The sequence below is a fragment of the Dendropsophus ebraccatus genome, chromosome 3 (assembly GCF_027789765.1).
Source record: "Dendropsophus ebraccatus isolate aDenEbr1 chromosome 3, aDenEbr1.pat, whole genome shotgun sequence".
Taxonomy (NCBI): domain Eukaryota; kingdom Metazoa; phylum Chordata; class Amphibia; order Anura; family Hylidae; genus Dendropsophus; species Dendropsophus ebraccatus.
The window spans coordinates 178,958,271-178,976,068 of record NC_091456.1 but is presented as its reverse complement, the minus strand read 5'-3'; the positions used below and the strand labels follow the sequence as shown (position 1 = coordinate 178,976,068).

General features: G+C 41.5%; 1 protein-coding gene across 2 annotated transcripts in view; it reads right to left on the bottom strand.

Annotated features, from left to right (window-relative positions):
• LOXHD1 (lipoxygenase homology PLAT domains 1) overlaps nucleotides 1–17,798 on the bottom strand; it is a 150,209-nt gene that overhangs the window by 19,934 nt on the left and 112,477 nt on the right. For both annotated transcript variants that reach the window (XM_069964843.1, XM_069964842.1), the window contains 11 exons: nucleotides 13,805–13,921; nucleotides 12,919–13,081; nucleotides 11,072–11,226; nucleotides 10,563–10,772; nucleotides 8,867–9,005; nucleotides 7,591–7,799; nucleotides 7,295–7,480; nucleotides 7,089–7,216; nucleotides 6,327–6,444; nucleotides 5,131–5,308; nucleotides 1,855–2,040 (listed from right to left, as the gene is read on the bottom strand). In XM_069964843.1, coding sequence (XP_069820944.1) covers nucleotides 1,855–2,040; nucleotides 5,131–5,308; nucleotides 6,327–6,444; nucleotides 7,089–7,216; nucleotides 7,295–7,480; nucleotides 7,591–7,799; nucleotides 8,867–9,005; nucleotides 10,563–10,772; nucleotides 11,072–11,226; nucleotides 12,919–13,081; nucleotides 13,805–13,921 — 1,789 coding nt within the window. The remainder of the gene's footprint in view (nucleotides 1–1,854; nucleotides 2,041–5,130; nucleotides 5,309–6,326; nucleotides 6,445–7,088; nucleotides 7,217–7,294; nucleotides 7,481–7,590; nucleotides 7,800–8,866; nucleotides 9,006–10,562; nucleotides 10,773–11,071; nucleotides 11,227–12,918; nucleotides 13,082–13,804; nucleotides 13,922–17,798) is intronic.

Genomic DNA, 17,798 nt, shown 5'->3' with positions numbered 1-17,798 from the left:
CTGTATACCTCCCTCCCCATCTGTAGTTGTTCCCCCATACTGTATACATCCCCCCTGCAGGTAGTGCCCATACTGTATACATCCCTCCCCATCTGTAGTTGTTCCCCCATACTGTATACATCCCCCCTGCAGGTAGTGCCCATACTGTATACATCCCCCTCTGCAGGTAGTCCCCATACTGTATACCTCCTTCCCCATCTGTAGTTGTTCCCCCATACTGTATACCTCCTTCCTCCCATGTATTGTTCCCCCATACAGTGGTACCTTGGTTTAAGAGTAACTTGGTTTAAGAGCGTTTTGGTTTAAGAGCTCACAGTTTTTCAAAATTGTGACTTGGTTTAAGAGCATTGTTTTGGTTTAAGAGCTCCCTGCACTGGGTGGGAGGGCGAGTGGGGGAGGGGCTTGGCATGCACACTGGGGTCTACAGCATTGTACTCTGACCCAGGAAGTCTCCCTCACCTTCCAAATCATAGCAGATGCACTTCAGGCTGGGGCTTACATCAGGGGACAGGACTGTGGAGGTAATCTCTTCATAGCTGTATCCCCTCTCTCCCCGGACAGAGAGTGCTGCATGTATGTGCCCACATCTGTCCCGCTCAGTCCTTCATGCTCCCTGCAGTCTCTGTCAGCTCTGATTGGTCCATGCTGAAAATACCCCCTTTCCCATTGCTGTCATGTGACCACACAGACCTCTGATAGCAGCCCTCCTTCTCTATTTGAGCCTGTTGTACTACGCTCCTGCATTATGGGGATCTGCAGTTCCATTCTGTATCTACAAATTGCGGCTGTTTTTCAGGTTTCTGCACTTACTCTATAATATATTATACACCACATTCTGATTTCCATACTGTACAGTAACTTATAATGGGACATATTCAGCTGTTTTTAAATGTTTGTTTCATTTGTTTTACATGTTATTCAGAATATAAATGCACTATTTTTGGGGTGTGGAACCAATTGTTTGCATTTCAGTAATTTCTTATGGGAAAACTTGCTTTGGTTTAAGAGTGGATTTGGATTACAAGCACAGTCCCGGAACGAATTATGCTCGTAATCCAAGGCACCACTGTACTGTATAACTTCCTCCCACCTCTCCCACTTACCCTCCAAACTCCCGTATCCAATGTCCCCTACTATGCATCTTCTTACCCCTCCTGCCTCCCCTGCAGCTTGTGTTGCTCAGTCGGAACGGGGCCTTATTTTCAGAGAAACACGGTACTTCAACCAAGAACCATCTTGTGCTGTATGTAAGGTGTAGTCAATACACAGTACATTGCGGTAGCCAAAAATCTAAGGGCCCTATTACACGGGACGATTATCGTGCGAAAAATCGTTATAACATTCAAATTTAAACGATAATCGTTCTGTGTAATTGCAGGCAACAATCGAAAAATCGTTCGTATGTCGTTGATCGTTGATTTAGATCTGAACCTAAAATTATCGTTAATCGTTCGTTGGAATTCCACATTCGTTCGCTCAAGATCCGTATTTGTCACTAATCGTTCAGTGTAATCGCACATTGTTCATTGTTTTGCTGGGATCAGAAGGAATAAACGATCAGAGTAACGGTTGTAACTAACGACCATCGTTCTGTGTAATATGGTGAAAGATTTCAGGTTAATGAAAAACAATCTCGTTTGCGATCGTTTATCGTTAGTCGTTAATCGTTAAAAATTGCTCGGTGTAAAAGGACCCTAATGCTTTAATAGGACCATATGTTTTGTGACTCCTGGATAGGCTCTTTAACATGTATGGCAACGTTTTTATTTATTAGTCTATGAAATTGATTTGATGTTGTTTTTGTGCCTTGTATCCTGCTGTAAAGTAAATGATATAACCTGAATCCCCCCGTACCTGAGTTATCATGCCAGACGCGCACTTTGCACAGATCTCCTAAGCTCAGCATGTCTGGGAACCGGAAAGTGTCCATCTGATTCTTCTCAAACTTGTTCGAGTTATTGGATTGTTTCAAGGCGAGAGTCCCCGAGTCTCCATTCTCTCCAAATATCACAAGAAATACATTGGCATCAGTACCGGCTCCTGCAAACAGATAAGAACGTTTGTTTTTTTATTGAATTGGATTTAGTATTGGATTAAAAAATTTTTAATTACAACAATAAGACCATGCTTGTATACACTCCGGTGGGGATTCCATAGGGGTTATTGCAATCGTCCGTTAATGCAAACTTGCAACAACGGCCGTGAATACTGCGGAACTTACGTTGTGTAAACGTAGTCGGATTGTAGTACTTTGGTCAGTATTTTTAACCAAATCCAGGAAAAAAAATTTGCGCCTTCCTGGTTTAAGCTAAAAAAGTAATGATCACATGACTATGTGTGAACCTTGCCTTACAATCTCTTAAAGGGATTTTGTGGTGATGACAACTATTTTCACTGGCTAATAAATGAAGATAATGAGGTTATTTTTCTACTTTTCTTTAAAGCTTTCCTACTGTTTCTGAAGAAAACTGCCTGCACTGTTTTCATCTTTGCCTAACTTCCTGCCTAGTGTACATCCTGTTCCCGCTGTACACTCTAGCCAGTAATTCAGCCAACTTCTTCTCACTACACCTTCTTGACTATAAGGGTCCTATTACGCAACCTGATGTTGTGCTGTGCAGGGATGCAAGCACTGGTTTGCCGAGTCTTTAAAAGGTAGGATTAATCGTGTGGCTGGGCCACACGAACAATCACTCTATCGTTCCTGCAGGGTTTAAAATACATTGCTATTGCCCACACATCCCCTGTCTGTAAATAGATGAGATGCACTTTTAAACTGGCTGATTATCGGCATTTTTAGCAACTCTCTTTGATGATCACCAACCCGTGTAAAAAAGAAGTAGATAGAGTTGGCTGAATTGCATGCTAGAGTGTACAGCCTTATGTAAACTAGATAGGAAGTGGAGCAATAAAGACCACAGTGCAGGCGGGTTGAATCAGAAGCAAAAGGAAAGCATCAAAAGCCAAAGAAAAGTAGTAAAATAACCTTATTTACCGATATAGGTTCAATTATTATTACTGTAATCATCATAAAGCTGCAGATACCATTAAGATTATGGCCACTTATATTTTACAAAGAAAAGTTACAGGAGAACTCCAGACAAATGTAAAAAAAAACTGGTTCTGCTCGCTCATGCTCCCCATGAATGAAGGGTGAGTAGTTGTTCTTCTATTTTTCAGAGCTGTCACTCACCGAGTAGGACCGCCCACTTGACTATTTAGCCAAGAATGAGCAGAATTCCATGAAGAAGTAACAAGTAATTCTGGAACTTGTCTCACAATCTATATATCTATCTGCTCAGCTCCTCCTGCTCTATAACATGAGGTTACTGCTTTTTCAATGTGACAGGTTCCCTTTAAGGCCTTGGATATATATATATATATATATATATATATATATATATATATATACTGTACTTGAGGAATATAAATCTTATCTGTGTGACTTTGCAGCTAGTCCTACAATATAAATGGAAAACTTCTATTCATTGACAAGGACATTTCTTTTTTCTATATCCAGGCACTGGGTTCGCACAGCGTGGACTCTACAGAGAGTTGGTAGCAGTTTAATGTTCATTTAACCAGAGATATTTGAGCAGAAAGAAGCATTTTTCATTCGATTCCCCGGCGTCTTTTCTTCTAACCTCTTATATAATTGCTCATCTCCGCAGCCACTTTGTGCCGTAACAGAAGCTATATTGCAGCTTTGTGGTTTCTCGCATTCATGTTTATTCCCCAGCTGACCGATTCTAGAAAAACGTCTTTATAACAATCCGCAGTTCGGTATTATGATCGCCCTCTGCCACTTTCCAGCTATGAGCTGGAAGCCATTTAGAGGCTTAAAGTGAATTTCCGCCATTTTAATCTAAATAAGTTGAGCATCTAGTGCTGATTCATTTTTTAAATACTGATCAGAGAGGTGGTGTTCTAACACAGAGCTCCGAATCCACTAAATGGACACAGATTTAAAGGGGTATTCTAGCAAAAATAAACTATAATTTTTTTTTTTACATTTCCTTAATAAAGGTATGTAACGTTTATTATAGAAAATGTATACATTTACGTATTTTTTTTACATTTTTAGATTGAGTGGCAGCAGTAAGAAGTGACACAACTCCCTCTGCTGCCTCCGCTGGCTGTGTTCCAAACTGCAGGGCAGTTGCTGCAGCCTCCCCTGATATCTTTATAATTTATATTCATATTAGAATAGACATTACACTGGGGGAAGCTGTCTGTGTCACTAGTGCTGCAGCCTGCCCTGATGTCTATATAATACATGTTACCATTAGAATAGACATTACACTGGGGGGAGCTGTCTGTGTCACTAGTGCTGCAGCTTCCCCTGATGTCACTAGTGTCCAGTGTAATGTCTATTCTAATGGTAACATGTATTATATAGACATCAGGAGAGGCTGCAGCACTAGTGACACAGACAGCTCCCCCAGTGTAATGTCTATTCTAATGGTAACATGTATTATATAGACATCAGGGGAGGCTGCAGCACTAGTTACACAGTCAGTTCCCCCAGTGTAATGTCTATTCTAATGGTAACATGTATTATATAGACATCAGGGGAGGCTGCAGCACTAGTTACACAGTCAGTTCCCCCAGTGTAATGTGTATTCTAATGGTAACATGTATTATATAGACATCAGGAGAGGCTGCAGCACTAGTGACACAGACAGCTCACCCCAGTGTAATGTCTATTCTAATGGTAACATGTATTATATAGACATCAGGAGAGGCTGCAGCACTAGTGACAAAGACAGCTCACCCCAGTGTAATGTCTATTCTAATGGTAACATGTATTATATAGAAATTAGGGGAGGATGCGGCACTAGTGACACAAACAGCTTCCCCCAGTGTAATGTCTATTCTAATGGTAACATGTATTATATAGACATCAGGAGAGGCTGCAGCACTACTGACACAGACAGCTCCCCCCAGCACAATGAAACTGTGCTGGGACCAGGGCTTGTGCAGCCATGAAGTTCCTGAAACAGCCATTGGTGGCAGCAGAGAGGCTGTGTTGCCCCTTACTGTTGCCATGCAATGTAAAAAAAAAAAAAAAAAAAAAGTCATCTATGCACCCCTATCACTAATATGGGGGTCATAAAGCTAGAGACAAACCTGAGGTATCGCTTGTTTTCACTTGTATGATGTATGTGGTGGTCTCCACCATCTCCTCCCCGTCCACTACAGCAGCCAGCTCACAAGAAAGAGTTCTCTTCTCGCCCTTCGTCTTCGAGAGCCATTCTTCATACGTAAAGACGGTCTCTTCTTCTGTCACTGTATTCTTCAATATAATCTGCCCAGAAGACACATGCGGTATTTAGTGACATCCTTATTTCTGCCCCCACAGATCAGACCAATCTCTAACCGAGAGAGAGAGTGTCAGGAGAAACCCGTCTGGATAACTCATGCCCCATCAGTCTGTGGCCAAAGCTTTGGTGATTGGGGGAAACACATACATAAAGAAATAAAGGGAAACTGACAGCACAGATATTTTACAAGCATTGCATAGGTGCCATTACTTAGATCAGATGCATACCCCTTATTTCCCATAAAACCACAATTACTGAACATCTTTTCTTAAAGGGGTACTCGGGTCAGAAAGTGCCAGAGATTTGTGATTTACACCTCCTAAAAAAAAACTCAAGTCTTCCAGTACTTATCAGCTGCTGTGTGTCCTGCAGGAAGTGTAGTATTCTTTCCAATCTGACACAGTGCTCTCTGCTGCCACCTCTGTGAATTCCAGGAACTGTCCAGAGCAGTAGCAAATCTTGCTCTCTAGACTGGAAAGAATACATCACTTCCCGCAGGACATACAGCAGCTGATAAGTACTGGTGGACTGGAGAAATTGTTTTTTTTAATAGAATTAAATTACAAATCTCTGGCACTTTTTAGCACCAGTTAATTTGTGGAGTACCCCTTTAAGAGTCTGCATTGCTCTGTTCTTCTGCTAATCCTCCTCAATATGTATATATATATATACATTGACATTCGGGCTTTATCCCCTTGGTCTGGCACAGTGTCTGGTCACACCTTATTGACATGGAGTGTGATTATAATAAACAGTCGTCAATTTATTCAAATCAAGGAGGAATAATAAAAAAGCAATACAAGGCCCATCCATCCTTGTACCCGTTTTGGACTATCAGTCAAGCAGAGTTAGGAATGGGATGGGGAGCAAGGAGGCATTACAGCCCCCAGCACCTATTCTGGAAGCACGGGCGGACCTCCAGTTGTAGAATAACACTGGGTAAGCATCCTGGTAGTATAGGTCTGCGTTGTTACATTCAAAAAGAATCTAACTTTTTGTTACCTTTTCAAGATACCATTCAGGCCGACTGCCCTTCCCATCTATGCGCATTCTCATCTTCTTAAAGGGGGCGATGTCAGCGATTTCCATGACAAATGTGTCTCTCTGACCTCTCTCAAACCTACAAGAACCATGTGAAAAACAACTTTTTATTATGGATCTATGCAGTGCAGAGGGACTATGTGTAAAAGGGGAGGGGGGGTAACAACATTGTCTAACCTTCATAAACATACTGGGGGAGATTTATCAAACGTGGTTTAAAGTGAAACTGGCTCAGTCGCCCCTAGCAACCAATCAGATTCCACCTTTCATTCCTCACAGACTCTTTGGAAAATAAAAGGTGGAATCTGATTGGTTGCTAGGGGCAACTAAGCCAGTTTCACTTTACACCATGTTTGATAAATCTCCCCCACTGTATATTAAAGGGGTTGTCGAGTTTAGGAAACCCAGTTCTATATACTCTATTAATCGGGGAGAGTCCTATGTTCAGGATCCTCACCTCTTTGCCACAGTAGAGAGTGACTACAAAAAGCATCTCCCACCTGTCCTGCAGAATACATTGATTTGAATGGACACTGTGTAATGCTAAGTTTTCCCTGTGGTGGTGCTGAAGAGAACCTATCTACAGCTTGTGTGAGTTGTCCTCCAAGCTTTCTCTACCCCCTGCCACTCTGGTGTGTAACCCTTCCCTGCCATCTCTAACGCTGAGAGAACAGGAAGTCCATCTGACAGAGTATGAGATAGATGAGAAACCAAACTACAGACCTGTCTCCACATTTTGGCAAAAGCATCTCCTCTGTGTTACCACTGGCACCGAAACACGTCATATAGATATTGGCATCTGTCCCACCGTTAGCAACGTCCCCGGTGACCACGGTAACCTCGTAAAGAATCTGGAAAATTGGTGTGAAGTTTTTAGTTTGGTCCATTATAATCTTTAGTCAATGGACAGACGTTCCACCAGACCTCACCTTTTGGGGAACAGTGATGGCGGACGCGTCTAACATGTTGAAGACCCGGGCGGATAATCCATCGCCTCTGTCTTTGGCAAACCAACATTTGCACACGAAGGTGTACAACACTCCTTTAGTAGGCACGCTGAGTTTTATCTCTTCCACTAGCCAGCAGCTCTCTGGAGTGGCCCCATCGTGGCCCAGCTATGGACGGGTACATGAGGTAAATGGTAATTGGCTGTATATATGTATATAGTATATATGTATGTATATAGTATATAGTTTCTATGGATTACTATGGAAGTTATTCTCACCTCCATTCGTTTCACCTCTCCGACATCTAATCCCATTACAGTGAAATGCTCCACAGAACCGGGAGCGAAGCCCTTCTTGCTCTTGGGCAGGTCCAACCACAGGCGCTCTGTCCGTATCTTCTGGGGGCCCATAATGATCACATACGCTCGGCTTTCGGTTCCTGCGTCCCGTTCCTGACCGGTGGAGATGCTAAGGTGGTAGAGGATCACTGCAAGAAAATTAGGATTATATATAGGATCAGTCCGGTGAATAATGGGTAAAAGTGAGCCCCAAGAGCTTTTTATACGGGCCGATTATTGGCCAGAAACGCTCCTTCCGTCAAAAATCGTGAACAGTGACAGCACTAAGCCATAGAGTCGTGACATGTGAGGCCGGCTGCCTAGCAAGGTCCTGCCTGGCTAAGCGGGAGTGGGACACACAGACATAGAAGTGACCGGTACACTGGCAACCAGAGTGGATGACAGCGGATCCCGGCGCTAGAGGAGGGGCAGAGGGGGTGAGGTAAGTTAATGTTATATTCAGCCACCTCCTTCCAGGCTCTTTTGAATAAAAAAAAAAGTCAGGGCCAGGATTTTTCCTCTAAAATTTATTGCTATCGGCCACACATGTTCCTGGAGATGTGCGGCCGATAGCAAAGTGAAACTGACAGCACGACTATGCATATACCCGTGCTGTCAGTTTCCAGATCACACATACATTGCATACATACCTTGTGCACTGCTGTGCGATCCGCCATCCCACTCTTCGGCTCTCCTGTCCTGCTCTCTGCTCGCCGGCAGTATATTTAGTTCACCGCTGTCAATTATTCCAGCTGTCAATCATTCTCTCCGATCAGATCAGAAAGCAGGAGCGGAAGAGCTGGAGAGTGGGATGCCAGATCACACAGCAGCACACTAGGTATGTGTGCGCTGCATGTGTGATCGGGAAATTGACAGTAGAGATATATACGTATCCTAGACCCCAGTATACACCTATCTGTGCTGTCAGTTTCCATGGCCACACGAACAATACAAGGATCATTCGTGCAGCCTGGCTGCTTGATTATTAGGCCATAGTAAAGTAAAGACTCTGCAAACAAATGCCAATCTCACTTATCAGCACTCTATTGCATGGCCCCATGTTCGTGATCAAATGAGTTGGACTGCAGTTTAATTACACTGTCTAATTGCAGCAGTCTCCAACCTACCCCCTCTCTCATTACAAGCTGTATCTTCTGTGAAGGTAGAGAAGACATCATAGCCCCCCTGTCTATAGGTAACATATATGATCTCTTACTTGGTCCCTCCTGTATGGATCCATCTTGGCTGCTCTTGCTCCTCAGGTTGGCGTTGTTATCCTGACTCTTCAGGCTCATAGAGGAACCCCGGAAGCTTCGAGCTGAGCTGCCAAGGCTATTTCTATCTCCATCATAATCCTGCAATAAAATTGGAATAAGAACAGCGTAGACGCCATTGCTTCCTTCATCTCGGACACTATACACATCCCAACCTCTCACCAGGACACCTGACTTTCGAACGGACCTGAACTTTTTGGGCCCAAACCCAGTAGGCACCACCATGATCTCCAGAGTAATACGATAAAGGGGTTATCCAGCACATATGTTTTTTCTTTCAAATCAACTGGTGTCATAAAGTGCCAGAGATTTGTAATTTACTTCTATTTAAAAATCTCCAGTTTTCCAGCACTTATCAGCTGCTGTATGTCCTGCAGGAAGTGGTGTATTCTCTCCAGTCTGACACACTGTCAAGATCAGTAGCAAATAATCCTCATAGAAAACCTCTCCTGCTCTCCAGACTGGGAAGAATGCCACATCCTACAGAACATACAGCAGCTGATAAGTACTGGAAGTACAGTGGTGCCTTGGATTACGAGTATAATTTGCTCCGGGACTGTGCTTGTAATCCAAATCCACTCTTAAACCAAAGCAAATTTTTCCATAAGAAATCATAGAAATGCAGAAATGTAATTGGTTCCACACCCCAAAATCATTTTTTATTCTAAATAACATGTAAAACTAATGAAACAAAAATTCAGAAACTGTACTGTACAGTATAGCAATTAGCATGTGTATAATGTATAGTAAGTGCATAAACCTGATAACACAGCAGCAGTTTGTAGATACAGGATGGAGCTGCAGATCCCCATAATGCAGGAGTGTAGTACAACAGGCTAGAATAGAGAAGCAGGGCTGCTGTCAGAGGTCTGTGTGGTCACATGACAGCAATGGAGAAGGGGGGGTGTTCAGCATGGACCAATCAGGAAGTGAGAATCACACTGCTGTGCAGGAAGACAGAGACAGATACTTCTCTATACAGCAGTGTGAATGGCTGAGTGTAAGTGCAGGCACAATATTGCAGCAGTATGTATAGCTGAGTGTAAGTGCAGGCACATTATAGCAGTAAAGTGCATAGCTGAGTGTAAGTGCAGCCACATTATAGCAGGAATGGAGAGAATGGGAAACACAGGGACTGAAAGAGACTGCAGGGAGCATAAAGGAATGAGCAGGACATATGTGGGCACATACATGCAGCACTCTCTGTCCGGGGAGAGAGGGGTTACAGCTATAAAGAGATTTCCTCCACAGTCCTGTCCCCTGATGTAAGCCCCAGCCTGAATAGCATTTGCTATAATTTGGAAGATGAGGGAGACTTCCTGGGTCAGAGTACAGGGCTGTAGACCCCGCTATGCACACAATGCCCTTCCCCCGCTTCCCCTCCCACCCAGTACAGGGAGCTCTTAAACCAAAGCAAAGCTCTTACACCAAGTTACAATTTTGAAAAACTGTGAGCTCTTCTTACAAAACGCTCTCAATCCAAGTTACTCTTAAACCAAGGTACCACTGTACTTGAGATTTTTTAATAGAAGTAAATTACAAATCTCTGGCACTTTCTAGCACCAGTTGACTTGAAAGAAAACATTTTTTGCTGGAGTACCCCTTTAAATCTCCTGGACTCTCATAGCATCCATTTACCTTCTCATACAGAATCCTCTCGATCTTTTTGTCTTCCTTCTTGGTGGAGAGCCAGCGTTCACACAAGAACATATAAGTCTCCTCCGTCACTTCGTTCAGGATCTCCACCCTCTCCAAGTACCAGTCGGGATTCAGTAAAGCGTTATCGTGCCGGATCTTTATCTTATAGAGGGTACCCAGGTCTACAGCTTCTATGACAAACTTGTCCACCTAGTAATATAGATACTGTATATTATAGCATCCAAGGAATGTTTTCATTTTGCTAAATCAAAACCACCAACATGCGGCCAACTTGCTGTTGACTGATCTTCATTGTAACTCTATACTTATTCAAATTCTGGTTTGTGTGAACACCCATACACTTGTGTAAGCCCAGCCCATTCATAGTATGACACCATTATACATTCAATAACCTGTCTTTATCTAGTAATAAAAGAAAGATCCATCAACAGCAGCTCATTGACAATTTCCCTGTAGCAACTAAAGATTTTCCCTATAAGATTGGTTACCTGTCCTCTCTCAAACTTATTGGAGTTGGTTTCTGATTTGCTGAGCTTCCTCTCCCCGGTGTCACCGAGGTCTCCGTACATGGTGAGAAACACGTTGGCGTCAGTGCCAGCCCCATAGATGTCACCGGTGTACACAGACACACAATATGTATGAGCTGCAGAAGAGGGTATGATATATAGTCAGATACAGGAATATCTATTATTATCTATCTATCTATCATGAAATTCATCTATCTATCTATCTATCTATCTATCTATCTATCTATCTATCTATCTATCTATCTATCATCTATCTATCTATCTATCATGTATCTATCTCCTATCTATCAATCATGTATCTATCTCCTATCTATCTATCTATCTATCTATCTTTCTATCTATCTATCTATCTATCTATCTATCATGTATCTATCTCCTATCTACCTATCTATCTATCTATCTATCTATCTATCTATCTATCTATCTATCATGTATCTATCTCCTATCTATCTATCTATCTATCTATCTATCTATCTATCTATCTATCTATCTATCTCCTATCTATCTCCTATCTATCTATCTCCTATCTATCTATCTATCTATCTATCTGTATGTCTGTCTGTCTGTCTCATCAATCTATCTACCTAGAAATTCACCTATCTTGTATCTATCTCATATCTATCTATTTATCATGAAATTCTCTCTATTTATCTATCTATTATCTATCTATCTATCTATCTATCTATCTATCTATCTATCTATCTCCTATCTCCTATCTATCTATCTATCTATCTCCTATCTATCTCCTATCTCCTATCTATCTCCTATCTCCTATCTATCTATCTCCTATCTATCTATCTCCTATCTATCTATCTCCTATCTATCTATCTCCTATCTATCTCCTATCTCCTATCTATCTATCTCCTATCTATCTATCTATCTATCTATCTATCTATCTATCTATCTATCTCCTATCTATCTATCTCCTATCTCCTATCTATCTATCTCCTATCTATCTATCTCCTATCTATCTATCTCCTATCTATCTATCTCCTATCTATCTCCTATCTCCTATCTATCTATCTCCTATCTATCTATCTATCTATCTATCTATCTATCTATCTATCTATCTATCTCTCTCCTATCTCTCTATCTCCTATCTCTCTATCTATCTATCTATCTATCTATCTATCTATCTATCTTCTAGTAAAATTATTTAGGGAAAACCACATATACTAGGTTATAGCTGTTTGAAAGAAGCAAATTACACGACATACTGCTGCTACTACTACTTCTACTAATAATAATAAGTAATCACTGAGTGATATAGGTGATGCTAGAGATGTGATGGGCTTCTGGGAATTACAGGCTGAGCCCCAGACTTTGCCCTCCTGGCCGCAGTGACGGGGCTGTATGTAGACTTTTCCCAGTATAGAAATCCCTCCAGGAACAGATGGGCGACCAGTGAGTAACAATACAGGTTAATGCCCATTAATGCAGCACATTAGCCCCGGCTTTTGTTATGGGAGATGTCTGCAGGCCCCCGACATGGCTCAGTATAAATCAGGGGAGCTGCGGGCAGACTGGGGGGGCACAGTAGCAGCTGCTCTGTCTGTGGCGGTGGTGGCGGGGGAGGGGGGGTAGTGCCGCTCCTGTAAATCTCTGCAGTCACATTAGCATTAGAATGAAGCAACTTCTGCTATAAAACTTCCTCCGAGTTTATAAGTTCCAGCAGGCCCAGGTCTCCTGACAGCGATGAGGAGGAGATACTTGAGGCCTGTGCTGCTGTCATGTGCCATGTACGTGTATTCATATAGATCAGGCTACAGGATACAGACTGGCCCCCCCCACATATAGATGGCTCTTACTCTCCAGGGGGTCTTCAACCTCCATTTCAATCTGTTTCAGGGTCCCGTCCTTTGTGAGCTTTTCAGTGAAGATGTCAGATGGGACGAGCTCCCGGATGGTCTCTCCGTCATCTTCAGACTTTGCCAACCATCGATCACAGGGGAAGGTGACCGTCTGTGAACCCTGGGGCAGTGTTAGAGGAATATAAAGGGTTAATAACTCACGTCTTCATATATAATCGCTAATAGAGAAGTCTAAAGAGCGTCTCCATTTCTGGAGGACCTGTAGAATAACAGTCTATAGCAAACTTATAGGTACAGCAGAAAGAAATGTTTTTTAATCAACACGTGTCAGAAAGTTATAAAGATTTGTAAACTGCTTCTATTTAAAAAAAAAACCCTAGCCTTTTAGTACTTAACAGCTGCCGCATGTTCTGCAGGAAGGGGTGTATTCGTTCCAGTCTGGCACAGTGCTCTCTGCTGCCACCTCTGTCCATGTCAGGAACTGTCCAGAGCAGGAGAGGTTTTCTATGGGGATTTGCTACTGATCAGGACAGTTCCTGACACGGACAGAGCACTGGAAATACTACACTACTTTCTGCAGGACATACAGCAGCTGAAAAGTACTGGAAGACAGGATCTTGGTGTCTGCATAGAGACTAAGTTGCATTGAAAACATTTAAAAAATATTACACAACAAATCTAAATAGAATAACAGATGATATTTAGCATTAATCTCCGAACTGTGACTCTCCAGTGCCAATAACGGCATTGCAGCTTCACAACAGCTGAAGAGCTACAGGTAACCACTGATCTATAATAAATACATACTATATATATATATATATATATATATCATATATAATAAATGTAAAAAAATATAGTTTCAGTATTTTGTATAACGCACCTTTCCATTGGGTAAAAGTCTACGAATTTCCACTCTGTCCAGGTGCCACCCGGCATTGATGCCCTTGCTGTTGTGGCCGATACGGATCTTTTCTATCACGTCGCCGATGTCTTCGAGCTGCAGCACGGATGAGGACAGGAGTCAGGGAGACAGACATTGGTCAGTATGTGGGTCAAGTGTAAGTCGGTTCAGGGACGGTGTACAAACATAGTGTACGGGAAGGTGTCAGCCATTGAATGTGCAAACACATATTACATTCCGGCTACAATAATCACCGACAGCGTCTGTCACTGACGGCTGAATAATTCAGCAGGCGGCCTATTATCACTGTGTTACTGGGTCTCGGTCTGACTGTGACGGAGATGCCAAGATAGGAAGCTTTCTGCACTGATCCTCCAGCTGGGAATTCACTACTGTGGATCTGTAGGCTTGAAATGCACGCAGAAGTAGCAGAGCTGAGTTTGTTATTGTGACACAAATCACGCTCATCTCAGCAGAGCATGCAGGTGTTCTATATACTGGTGTCACTTTACTCCTGTCCGTGTTATCTATATACCGCTGTCACCTCTCAATATACTCCTGTCTGTGTTATCTATATACTGGTGTCACCTGTCACTGTACTCCTGTCTGTTTTATCTATATACTGGTGTCACCTGTCATTTTACTCTTGTCTGTGTTATCTATATACCGCTGTCACCTCTCAATTTACAAGGCAAGTTGGGGGTGCTAAGCAGGGGTCTAAAAAAAGGGAGCCACAGACAGTAGTCTATATGAGAGAGCAGGAACTGTGAGCAGGAATCAAGGACATTCAATGATAACAGTCTAAGCCTACATTCTATGTCAACATTCTAAACCAACATTCTATGTCAACAGTCAACATTCCAAGCCTACATTCTATGTCAACATTCTAAGCTTACATTCTATGTGAACAGTCAACATTCTAAACTTACATTCTATGTCAACATTCTAAGCCTAAATTCTATGTTAACATTCTAAGCTTACATTCTATGTCATCAGTCAACATTCTAGGCCTACATTCTATGTCAACATTCTAAGCCTACATTCTATGTCAACATTCTAAGCTTACATTCAATGTCAACAGTCAACATTCTAAGCCTACATTCTATGTCAACATTCTAAGCTTACATTCTATGTGAACAGTCAACATTCTAAACTTACATTCTATGTCAACATCCTAAACCAACATTCTATATAAACAGTCAACATTCTAAGCCTACATTCTATGTTAACATTCTAAGCTTACATTCTATGTGAACAGTCAAAATTCTAAACTTACATTCTATGTCAACATTCTAAGCCTAAATTCTATGTCAACATTCTAAGCTTACATTCTATGTCATCAGTCAACATTCTAGGCCTACATTCTATGTCAACATTCTAAGCTTACATTCTATGTCAACATTCTAAGCTTACATTCTATGTGAACAGTCAACACTCTAAACTTACATTCTATTTCAACATCCTAAAGCAACATTCTATATAAACAGTCAACATTCTAAGCCTACATTCTATGTCAACATTCTAAGCTTACATTCTATGTGAACAGTCAACATTCTAAACTTACATTCTATGTCAACATTCAAAGCCTAAATTCTATGTCAACATTCTAAGCTTACATTCTACGTCATCAGTCAACATTCTAAGCCTACATTCTATGTCAACATTCTAAGCTTACATTCTATGTGAACAGTCAACACTCTAAACTTACATTCTATGTCAACATTCTAAGCCTACATTCTATGTCAACATTCTAAGCCCATATTCTATGTCAACAGTCAACACTCTATGTCAACATTCTATGTCAACATTCTAAACCAACATTCTATGTCAACAGTCAACATTCTAAGCCTACTTTCTATGTCAACATTCTAAACTTACATTCTATGTCAACATTCTAAGCCTAAATTCTATGTCAACATTCTAAGCTTACATTCTATGTCAACATTCTAAGACTACATTCTATATCAACATTCTAAGCCTACATTCTTTGTACACATTCACTGTCAACATTCTAAGCTTACATTCTATGTCAATATTCTAAGCCTACATTCTATGTCTACATTCTACTGTTGTTATGTGGACTGGTGGGGTAGTTTGTGTGCCAGTGCTGATTTTTTTTGTCCCAGTCCAGCCCTGCCTGTCACTGTACTCCTGCTTGTGTTATCTATATATTGGTGTCACCTGTCACTGTACTCCTGCTGACTGTTTCCAGTAACAACCCTCAAAGTTACAGTATATGAACCAGAACTGAAAGCTACAAAGTAAGAGTAGATCTAGTGTGTCCATGTTATATATATGGTGGGTTGTAACACTTTAGAGAAGGGGGTGTCATGCTACAGTTAAAGAGACAACAGCATAAAGTATTGATTGATTACCGATTAATTATGGATTAATGATATTGTTTAATTGTCACGAGACAACCTATTTAGCTATGCTTAAAGAGACATGGCATGAATTATTTATCGATTACTGATTAATTATTAATTATATTGTTTAATTATTCATTATATTTTTGACAGCCTTAAGAGACTTATCCAACTTTCTACCAAAACAGAAGATTTATGAAGGGTGATGGCCAAAGCCAATGCTATCTATAGTAAGTGACAGACTACAGTGATAAACTGCGATGGGGAACTTGCTGAGCATAGGGTGTGGATTGTAGCAGACAGTACTGGGATTACCTGGGTCATCATCTGCCTTTTCCACCACTATAAATGGAGATTTGTCTAGTAACTGGGAAGAATCCCAAGTCTAGGACCAACAGGGCTTCAGGCCGGGCCTTGTTATCTATGTGGCTATAGAAGCTACACCTTAACTAGCCTGTATCCCACAAATTTTGTATTGCAATGAAAGAGTGAGTGGTACATGTTTCTTAACAGGTGTGAACTCCTTTAGTGAAGCTGAGACAGTGGATCCATCATTGCACCCAGATTGTGGCCCCCCCAAGGAGCTAATCCAGCCTACAGAACACACACTGCCCTGACAGGTCCCATAAGCCCATGTGACCATGACCAGCCCGGACACTACAGGGCCCAGTGATTGGGTTGGCGGCACTGTCTTATGTCAACCCATCATGAAGAAGTGGACCAGAGACTTTGGGAAAGAGGGGAGGGCGAGTACAGTCTGATTTTTTTTCAACAAGCAGCCTGGGCATCAAGGTGTGCTTCAGAGGAACAACTACCCCCATCATCCCAAGTGCAACTTCCCATTTCTGTGTCAGCCCGAGGACTGTGGGAGTTTCGGTAGGCGCAGCTTGGACAACAGCTTTTTAAATGATAATTGTTCATATATAAAGGATTCTCTTTACGTAATATGAGTCCACTTCTGTTCTCTGAAAGTGAAGGAGCACAGGTTGTGGCCATTGTGTCCATTACCATTAGCTTGGAATTCCTGGAATTCTTCACAAGGGCCATAAATATTCCCAGTGTAGTGACTCAAATATTTACAAGAGGAGATGAACACAGCTGAGCGGGAAGTCCGTCCATTCCGATAACAGGCGGCATAACCGTGCTCAGCCGGGATGTATACATACAATGAGTGTCTCATACGGACTGCCTCTTTTATTTACATCTGAATGTGAAATGATGAGTAAATCCACAGCGTATGAGCTCAGCAGTGTGTGTGGCGGGGAGAGAGTCGGACAGTGCAGTGTACTAAATGTTACCCACATGGCAGTGCCATAACCTATTACAATCAATCAATCAATTAATCAATATCATACATATTAATCATATATATATATATATATATATGTATATATATATATTTATATATTTTTTTATTATTATTAGCAGTATTTTTTATTATTATTATTTTTTTATTATTATTATTATTATTATTATTATTATTATTATTATTATTATTTCTTCTAACACTTTTTCAAGGGGGTACCATTCAGCACTCTAACATGTCTAAAAACATCTGGATGCTGTGATCATTACTGACTGCGCCATCTTGAGATAAATTACTAGCA